At 37.4% G+C, this 10,466-nt stretch overlaps 1 protein-coding gene and 1 pseudogene across 1 annotated transcript; one reads left to right on the plus strand and one right to left on the minus strand.

Moving 5' to 3' along the window:
• Positions 1-1,495: 1,495 nt before the first annotated feature.
• LOC115962738 lies at positions 1,496-2,973 on the minus strand (annotated as a pseudogene).
• Positions 2,974-6,857: 3,884 nt separating this feature from the next.
• Positions 6,858-9,931, plus strand: LOC115964705. The gene is made up of 4 exons (XM_031083966.1): positions 6,858-7,146; positions 8,139-8,887; positions 9,065-9,329; positions 9,462-9,931. Exons 1-4 carry the CDS (start codon positions 6,858-6,860, stop codon positions 9,929-9,931), a joined length of 1,773 nt encoding a protein of 590 aa, XP_030939826.1.
• The last annotated feature ends 535 nt before the right edge of the window (positions 9,932-10,466 follow it).

Below are 10,466 nucleotides of genomic sequence, written 5' to 3' on the forward strand. Positions count from 1 at the left end.
TGTTAGATGAAATTATGGTATTGAAGTAATCAATTCAACATTACGATTAATATGTGTATGTAATCTTGAATGCTAGAAAATGTGTGAAAACACAAGAGCTATTTAGACCCCCAAATTAAAGTTACGGCTTGATTGATTTTACTCTAACTTAATACTAAATGCGGAATAGAATAAATGCGAACGGATAAACAAACAAGCTACTCTAACCCATAAACATTACACAGCAGTAAAATGAAAGGTAAAAGAGTAGGGAAGAAGAATGCAAACACAAGATAACATGTCGATGTGTTATCGAAGAGGAAATCGAAGAACTCGGCGAAAAACCTCTCCGTCGCTCTCCAAGCAGTAATCGATTCATTAGACAATCAGTTGGGATATATGGGTTAACAAGAGACCCTCCAAGCCTAATCTACTCGATGTACTCTCTCCAAGCTCCTACTCTAACAAGGCTTCTCGGAACCGTGTCTTGTCTAGCTTTCCAGATCTCGCAACAGGTACCATGTTGCATCTGCCATCCTTGGCTTCTTCCAATGCTTCCTAGCAGCACCAAAACCCCACTTGACACTCTGAAAGGGTGTGGTAAGTTTTTGGACTATCAACCTCTCAATGATATGGAAATGGAGAGGTAGGAGTTGAGGAAAATCCACAAGCAATTGTGTAGAGGATTATGGGTATAACAATCTTTAACTCTCAAGGTTTGTGACTAGGGTTTTCTCTCTGAAGTACTCCTCAACTTTTGTGGGTAAGATGGGTATATATTGTGTGGGTACAGAAAGTGTGTATTAGATAGCACAGTCTGGCAAAACAGAATGTTTCGTGAGTGTCTCGCGGGAAGGCCTTACTCGCGAAACACAACTGTCTCCATCTGTCCTGACTCTTCGCATTCCAGTCATGTGCAGGGTACATGCATTATTTCGCAGGATGCTTAGTTGCGAGCTACTCACGAAAACTCTTTTGTCTTTAATTGCTTGTGTCTTCACACTCTCTCTCTTTATCACACGACCCTTACAATTAAATCCCACAATAAATACAGGTTATAAAAGATTGAATAAAATTACAATCAAATTTGGTACGGAATAAAAGCCAACAAAACACATAGTTGTAAATTACAACTTTACAAATTTCATTTATAAAAATGGTGGTGGTATCATTTATATGTCTGTGGAGGAAGATCATACTTCCAACTCCACAAGTGCCAGTGGTAGCGGATAGTGGTACGTACCAAGTTTCGTCTTTCATCTTTGCTTTAGTTTTGTTGGGGTACGGGTCAAAATTCCAGTAAACTATAACAGTAAAACATGAGGTGCCAAGGATGAGCAATTAATTGATAGTTAATTACAATCTAAAGAAACACAAATTAAACTAAGTTAAGGACCTTTATCACGCATTTATCTGTTAAGAAACAGAAATTTCCAGTCTTACAACACCTTACTTAACTTAGATTTTTTTTTTTTTTTAATGGGACTAACTAATTAGTTGATAGAAAGCTTTAACATCAATTAATTTTATGGCAATTTCGTCTTACTTCGCCTTTTGAACCTTCTTTAACATCAAGCTTACTCAATTTTCACCATTGCCTGTTGGAAATCAAAGAAGAACCCGGCTTGGTTGAATGCATAGCCATTCACATATCTTTTAGTTTCTGCAGATGCATACAGTGTTTGATCTGTAGAAAGCACCCCGGCTTTCCTTTGCAATGCATTATAGTAAAGATTATCGAAAGTATTTCTTGTTGGGTCGAAGGGTTGCTCTGCAGTATCACCACCACTGCATGTTTTGAACAATGTCTTTGCAAAGCCTGAATCTAAATCTGGATCAGTGCCATGCATCAATCGTTTCTTATATGATGCGCACCTTGCCATTCCCAGTGTATGTGCCCCTGCATACCAAGATCACAAAATTTTGATAGCATGCACATTTCAAATGAGTTTGCACAATATATATATATATAGAGAGAGAGAGAGGGATGGGTTTAAGTTACACTTGGTGGATATATATATATATATATATATATTTTCTGGAGGAACAAGAAACTTGTAAGTTGTAACATGTTCCTAATATTAATTACACTAATCTTGGTGCGAGTGACACGAAATTTGTAACATAATCATATAGAATCAATCATTTTGAAAACTTGTAACATATTTACCCGAAAGAGCCACCATTTCTTGGGCACTAAAACCAAGCTGCCCAAACATGTTAATGAGCTGAGAGGCGTTGAAGAAGGGTGCAGGAAGGTTGATTATGTTTTCTATTTTAGACCTCTTACCATCCATTCTTCCATTAGGTATGTCATAAAGAGGACCCCCGGCCTTTAAAATCAATAACACCATTACAAATTGATCTCAATCATTATAATGAAAATGACACCAAAAAAAAAAAAAAAAAAGTGAAAAATAATTCACTTTAAATTAATATTTGGTTACCCAAAATACTGCTCTGGTAGCCATTGCAAGAATATCAGCACATGAGACTACGCCTGGGCATACATTTTCAAGCTGCTCTTTTGCTTTATCAATAACTTCAAATCCCCGCAAACTCAAATTTCCGAGGGAGTCTTTCTCTGCTATATTTTGCTTTGTTGAATCAATGAGAACCGACCTGTCACATCCCTACTTAACCAACAAAACAGGAAATTCTAAGACCAAGAAAGTATAACCAAATCTTTTCATCAACAAAGAAAATAACCAAGCCTTTAAAGACAGTCATACGAGAGAAAGAGAGAGAGAGTACCTATATGAAACAATCATGGAAATGCATTCTAACAAGGCTGGCTGCTAGCTTAGGATCAGCTTCCAAAGCTTGGATAACTGCCGTCTTCACAATTAGTTCAGCTGATGGGCACCTGAGCAGATAATATTCCATGCTCAAACCATCTACTCCAAAACTAAAACCATTCACAATCGTCTTCGTTAGAAAAATTACACCAAGAAATTTGCCAATAACCACCTCATCTAAACTCAGAGATCTCATTAGAATGTGTTTGAAGCCTAAATTAATTAGGTAGCTAATATGAGGTCAAGAAAAGGAAAATGTAAATATATTGAGGAGTGTTGGACATCGCACCCACACCCGATGCGCATTGACGTGGAGTGCGGTGGTCGATGCCACTGACCATGCGTTTGTGTTGCGTTGGTTTTTTTTTTTTTCATTTGCAGATTCGAGCTGACTCGCTTTGATTCGGCGCCAAATCGAATCGAATCAGCCAAAACGGACCGAATTAGGCCAAAATTGACTTTGACTCAGGCCAAAATTCTAGTAAAAATAATAATAAAAAATTATACAAAAGCAAAACTCACTGTTTTGAACTTTGAAGCAACTTTAAACAAACAAAAACCCTAATCCCTTTCAATTCCTCTCTGCCTCTCTCGTTTTCTCACTCTCCGTCTCCCCTCTCTCACTCCTTAACCCATGACCACTCACTCAGAACCTCTCCTTTGCCTCACTACCCAAGCTCTCTCAATCTCAATCTCTCCTTCTCTCGGTCTCAATTTCTCCATCTCTCGATCTCCATCTTAGTCTTAAGCTCACTGACACTGACCCAAGTCCCCAGCTCACTCAGGTATTTTGCTTTCATTCTCACCCTCCAATATCGATTATACTCTCACATGCTCTATTGCTCATTCTTGCTTTGTTTGTTTCACTAGAAAACCTTCTATAAAATAGTTTTCCACATTTTCCAGCGTTTGGTAGTGTAAAAAAATATTGGTCAATGGAAAACTATCTTTAGTCAATGGAAAACTCTTATAAAAATGAGGCTTATTTTCTATAGGTTGTTTTCCAAAAAAAATTTTTGGAAAACAATCTCTCTCTCTCTCACACAATGAATAACTTCTATAAATATTATCTTCTTCTAACCTAGAAAAAAATATTTTCTTTCGCTTATTCAACATTTCTCATAATAAACACTCTCACTTCTTCTCCTCCTTTTATTTTTTCTCTCTTCTCATACCCTCACTATCACCCCCTTTGGCCTCTTCTCTTCTCATATATTTCTCTCTCTATTTCTCTCTCTTCTCTTTTTCTCCCCCTTTCTTCTCCCCTCTATAACACCGTTCTTTAATAAGGTTTTTATTTTTTTCTTCTCCTCACAGATCGGTCAACCATTCTATAACAATTTTTTGTATATTTATCAAACTATTTGTACTGGATTAGTTTGCCAGTAAAACTATCTGGCATATGTGGCATTTTGAACTATTTAAAATGGAACTTAAGGTTATATTAGTTATTTTGAATTATGAGAAGTATGGTTTAAATTTATTATGTACGTTACTGTTCATATACATGAGCAAGATGAGTATTTGAGATCATGAAAATTGGATAGCTAATTTCAATTGTATCCATTGTCAAAATTTTAGTTTGAAAACCAAATTCATTCTTGGTTTATTTATTTATTTATTTTTTATTTATATTGATTACATTATGTGGGTTTACACAATACTTATGTTATACATGTTTTAAATTATACAAGAAATGTTATAAAAACTGTAGATACCAAATAACAGAAAACATTCTCAAGCTCATTTTCAAGGTTATTACCAAACACCGGAAAATGAGATAGTTTTCCAGAAAATGCCCTCTGAAAAATGAATAATTTTCCAGAAAATGTTAATGTTGAAACAAACAGAGCGAGCCATATTTGTCCCTCAATTTGTATCTATTATTTGATTTTTTTTTTAATTTTTTTTTAATTTTTTATATAAGCTGTAATATTAAGACTTGAGTTGATCACTTAATTTCTTATATAGTTATTATATATTTGTCAATTTATTTGTAGGTTAAAAAACTTAAATTGAAATTATTAAATTTTCAATGGATGAAGCTACTAGCATAAAACCTTCATCAAATGGTCCTCTTTGATAGTATGTAACTAAATTGGAAAAATCTCCTAGTTCTACTTCTAAATTAGGTGGAAACACACATTTTAAGCGCAACTATTGTGATGGAATTTTTGTGGGATCCTATTCTAGGGTTAATGCTCATTTATCACAAATTAGTGGTAAAGGTTTTAAAGCATGTAAGACTGTGACATCGAGCCATAGATTGGAAATGTAGAGAGTGCATGATTAGGTTAAAAATGATAAGTTAAAGCGAGAACGCAGAAGTTGAATTCCCTTACCCCCACCTTTCCATGGGCTGATTCCTTCATTCCAGAGACAGGAAGGGAGTGGTAGTACAGATTCAGTGGTTGATGGTTAGAGGAGGAAGGTGATTGCGAATTCTCCCTTGGAGAGAGCATTCTAGAATAGTGCTAGAACTAAACTGGACAGTAGAATTACTATGATGTTTTATACCAGTGGGCTTTTGTTTCACTTTGCAAGGAACCCAAATTATCGTAATTCTATGCATATGCTGCTACCCATAACATTCCGGGTTATGTTCCTCATAGATACAATGCCTTGAGAGCAACGCTTCTGCAAAAAGAAAGGGCTAATGTTGAAAGACCTTTGAAACCAATTAAGGACTCTTGGCTTGCAAATGGTGTAAGTATAGTTTTTGAGTTTTTGATGGAGGGTCAGATCCACAAAGGAGGCCTCTTATTAATATTATGGTTGCATCAGATGGAGGTCCAGTGTTTATAAAGGAAATTGATGGGTTAGGTGAGTTCAAAGACAAACATATTATTGCTGAGGTGTTGAAGGATGCTATAAAAAAGATTGGACATGAAAAAGTTGTCCAAATCATCACTGATAATGCTAATGTGATAAAGGCTGCTAAAGCTCTTATTGAAGGTGATTTTCCCAAAATATTTTGGACACCATGTGTTGTCCACACTCTCAATCTTGCTTTGAAGAATATTTGTGTAGTAAAAAACTCTGAAAAGAATGAAGTTACATATGAGGAATGTAATTGAATTACACGTATTGCTGATGATCCATCCTTCATACATGTTTTTTTCATAAACCATTCAATGAGGTTAGCAATGTTTAATGAATTTTGTCCATTAAAACAGCTCCAAGTTGCTGATACTAGATTTGCTTTGGTTATTGTTATGCTGAAAAGGTTGAAGTTGATAAAAAGATGCATCCAAGCCATGGCTATTAGTGACCAATGGACTTCTTATAGGAAGGATGATGTTGGAAAAGCTCAAAAAGTGAAAGATTTGATTCTAAGTGATCATTGGTGGGATGTTGTTGATTATATCATTGAATTCACAACACATATTTATGATATCCTATGAGAAGCTGACACATATAAACCTTGTCTTCATCTTGTGTATGAAATGTGGGATTCAATGATAGAGAAGGTAAAGGAAGTAATATATCGGCATGAAGGCTTGGAAGCAAATGAGTATAGCTTATATTTTAATGTGGTGTATGATATACTCATTGATCAATGGACTAAAAATTGTACACCACTACATTGCTTGGCTCATTCCTTAGATCCTAAGCAAGTATTTCCATTTTCTATTTTCCTTAGTTCCCCTTTCTAGTAAAACACACATTTCATCACACACACACACACACACACACACACATATATATATATATATATATATATATATTTTAACTAGGTATTACTCCATTAATGGCTTTTGGAGAATCCAAAACGCATCCCTCCACATCAAGATCATGAAATTTCTATAGAAAGGATCAAAATTTTGGAGCGATACTTTGAAGATGAAATGAATTAAGGATGGTGAAAGTTGAGTTTGCTATATTTTCAGGAGGGAGGTTTTCTTCACCAGATGCCTTAACAGATAGGTGGGTCTTACAACCTTTGGTTTCGTGGCAATACTATGACTCTTCATTACCAACACTAGGGCCTTTAAACTTCTTGGATAACCGTGTTCATCCTCATGTGCTAAGAGGAATTGGAGCACATACAAATTAATTCATTCCTTAAAAAGAAACAAAATGACTCCTACAAATGCTGAGGATTTGGTATATGTGCATTCTAATTTTCAACTCTTGTCAATGTGCCATGAGGAGTATGTAAATGTAGTAACAAAGATGTGGGATATTGTAGGAGACTCTTGGAATGAGAGTGACATACATGGAGGAGCTGGAATTCTTGAGAATCCTACCCTTACACTTGATGAGCCAAAGTTGGAGGGCATGGTTATTGGGAATGCTAGCACTAGTGTTACTACTAGTGCAAGTGAAGTTCAAAGTGAAGCTATTGATCTTGACAATGAGGATGACGGTTGTATTTGATTGTCTTGAACACTTATCTTTTATTTTGTTTTAGTTTCAAACTTGTGGATTGTATTCTAATTTCCGAACATCATGGAATGTTTTAGTTTCAAATTTGTGGGTTGTATTCTAATTTATGAGCATCATGTTTTAATTATTATCTACTATTGCTCTTGAATTGGTATATGTTTACAATTATATGAAAAAGTGTACTTAGAAATATATAGAAAATATAAATAATAATTTTTTTTTAAATGTATTCCACCGCATCCACATCCTACTTTTTCAAAAATTACCGAGTCGCCGCACTGCACCCGCACCAGTGCTTCATAGGTGTTGGAGTTTGTAGTATATGAAGGGTGGATAGCAAGCAATGTGTATATATAAATGTAAATAATTGGAAGGAGTTGCCCCCAAAACGTGTATGGAAAAGGAAAAGGTTAAAGATAGTACTGCTTTCTCTTTATGTTCTTCTCCAAATGGTCAATCTAATTATGTTATTGCATGTAGGTCAACACGTTACAACTTTTTTTTTTTTTTTTTGAGAAGGACGCATAACAAATTAATATAGTGATTATTAAACCTGTGTGAGCCAAATCATTTATTCAAATTCATGAATGCAAGTGTGCAACATTAAGAGTTTGTTTATCAAAAAATAAGACTAACGGAGTCTAAGAATATCATTGGGAGAATATTAAGAGTGTTCACCGTCATGATTTCATTTTATATCTCAAGCAAAAAGTTTGCCAACAATAAGGGATTATAATAATTAGTAAAAGAGTGGAACCTAAAAATTAGGAAAAAAAAATTTGTATTCATATACTTTGGAGTATGAAGCCGTTCAAAGCCCCTGGTCCCGATGGGCTACATGCTGGCTTTTTCCAAAGGTACTGGAGTATTGTGGGTGAACTGTATTCGGAGAAGTTAAGGAAATTTTTGCTAATTGTGCTATGCCCCCTCACCTCAATGAAACACTTATCACCCTCATTCCTAAATGTCCAGGAGCTGATTCCGTTGGGTTGTTTAGGCCTATTAGCCTTTGTAACACCATCTACAAGGTGGTCACCAAAATGATTGTTAAGAGGCTTAGACCGCTGCTGCCTAGTCTTATTTCCCCTCTTCAAACTGCCTTTGTTCCTGGCAGACTGGGGGTGGATAATATGATTATTGCTCAAGAAATCATACATACCATGAGTCTTAAGAGGGGTAAAGAAGGTTACATGGCGATTAAGATAGACTTGGAAAAAGCCTATGATAGACTTGAATGGCATTTCATCCGGGATATCCTCCTCCTGTACAAGTTTCCTCATCAGCTTGTTAAACTTATCATGAGTTGTGTCTCCTCATCTTCCATCTCTGTGCTTTTTAATGGTGGGAAATTAGACCCTTTCTTGCCCTCCCGTGGAATTAGGCAAGGAGACCCTATGTCTCCTTACCTATTTATTTTGTGTATGGAGATGTTGGGTTATCTTATTTTGGAAAAATGTGAGGCAAAGCTTTGGGATCTTGTGAAAGCCTCAAGGAATGGCCCTGCTTTCTCTCATCTATCCTTCGCAGATGATTTGGTTTTATTTGCCAAAGTTGACTTGAAGAACTGTTGCCATGTTAGAGAAGCACTTGACACCTTTTGTGATCTGTCTAGACAGAAAGTTAGCCTTCACAAGTCTAAGGTCTACTTCTTCCCCAATGTTAGCCAAAGTACTAGGGCAGATTTGAGTGAAGTCTTGGGTTTTAGCTCAACACCTAATTTGGTAAGTACTTGGGTTTCCCCTTAAAACACCCGGGTTCAACTTCTCGAGATTTTAATTTCATTATTGAAAGAGTCCAGGCGAAGCTTCAAGGTTGGAAAGCAAATATGCTGTCAATGGCAGGAAGGGTTATTCTATCTCAATCGGTTATTTCAGCTGTCCCTTCATATGTAATGCAAGGTTGTGTCCTGCCGGCTAGGGTACTTAACCACCTTGATAGAACTAATAGAGACTTCTTATGGGGGAGCTAGTGAATCGGGGAAGAAAATGCACATGGTGAGCTGGTCTAAGATTGCTAAGCCTAAGGCAAGAGGTGGTTTGGGCATTCAGGAGACCAAGGGAAGAAACCTTACTCTTGTAGCAAAACTCTACTGGAGAATGACTAGAAGTAGAGGTGCGGGCTGGGCTGAGGTTCTTCATAAGAAATATCAGTGCCAAAGGCAACGTAAGAAAGGAAGGCAGTCCTGTGTGTGGGCTGCTGTGGAAAAGGGGAAGGTTATCTGTGATAGAGGAGCAAAATGGACAATTGGAAGCAGTAGTAATCTCAACCTCTAACATGATAAGTGGCTTAGTGCAGGTACATTGAGATCTTTAGTTGAAGGGCCTCTGGGAAGAGGAGAGGACAAATTGATGGTTAAGGATGCTATCACTAATGGTAGTTGGGATTTGCAGATGTTATCCGTTCCGCTAAGTCCAAATATACAAAATGCTATTAAGGCGACCACGCTTAGAAGAGTCTCGGTGAGGGAGGACCAGTTGAGTTGGATTTCGAGCATTAATGGTGAATTTGATTCAAGAAATGCTTACCTGTTGGCTGTTGGAGAAGACCTGAGTGCCAATGATTTTCATGGTAAGTGGGTATGGAAGATCAAGACTCTGCCTAAAATCCAAGTCTTTCTTTGGAAATGCCTTCATAATAGCCTACCTGTCAAGAGTATCTTGACCCATAAAGGCATTGAGGGGTCAGGGGGATGTGCCTTTTGCACAGACAATGAAGAAAACATACTACATGTGCTTAGGGAGTGCCCAATTGCACAGGAGTTCTAGCGCTTGGCTAGGTGCCCTCCTTAGGCCCAACCTTCCTTCACTGGTGACCTTGCAGACTGGCTCCACATTAATGCCCACTGCCCACGCCAGGCCACTCACAAGGACTACCCGTGGAAGTGTTTCTTTTTGTTTGGGATCTGGAATCTTTGGCTGCAACGCAACCGTAAGGCCTTTAAATAGCAAGAAGCAAGCCCCAACCTTGTCCGGGCCGTGGAGATGCAAGTTAGGGAATTCTTTTACCGTGTGGCAAACCAGGAGGAGATAAAGAACAAGATAGTTAAGCAAGTTAGGTGGTCCAAGCCAGAAATTGGGTGGATCAAGCTAAATACGGATGGCTCATTTAGTGGAGAGGGTGTTTCATCGGGTTGTGGTGGATTGCTTAGGGATAGCAATGGGCTGTGGATTAGGGGGTTTGCAAAGGCAATGATGGTTAGTTCTAGTCTAGCAGCCGAAATGTGGGCGCTTAGGGAAGGGCTCACTCTTTGTTTGGATTTGAAGACCCAGGCAGTAGAGATCGAACTTGATGCAACTGCAG

Source organism: Quercus lobata, chromosome 10 (genome assembly GCF_001633185.2).
Source record: "Quercus lobata isolate SW786 chromosome 10, ValleyOak3.0 Primary Assembly, whole genome shotgun sequence".
In the NCBI taxonomy this organism is placed as follows: Eukaryota; Viridiplantae; Streptophyta; class Magnoliopsida; order Fagales; family Fagaceae; genus Quercus; species Quercus lobata.

Bases quoted from the DNA above. Each gene is read 5' to 3' on its own strand.
- LOC115964705 (XM_031083966.1), top strand. From the start codon at position 6,858: ATGACTCCTACAAATGCTGAGGATTTGGTATATGTGCATTCTAATTTT. The intron at 8,888-9,064 runs GTAAGTACTTGG...ATGTAATGCAAG, and splicing joins TTAGCTCAACACCTAATTTG to GTTGTGTCCTGCCGGCTAGG. The intron at 9,330-9,461 runs GTAAGAAAGGAA...GGCTTAGTGCAG, and splicing joins ATATCAGTGCCAAAGGCAAC to GTACATTGAGATCTTTAGTT.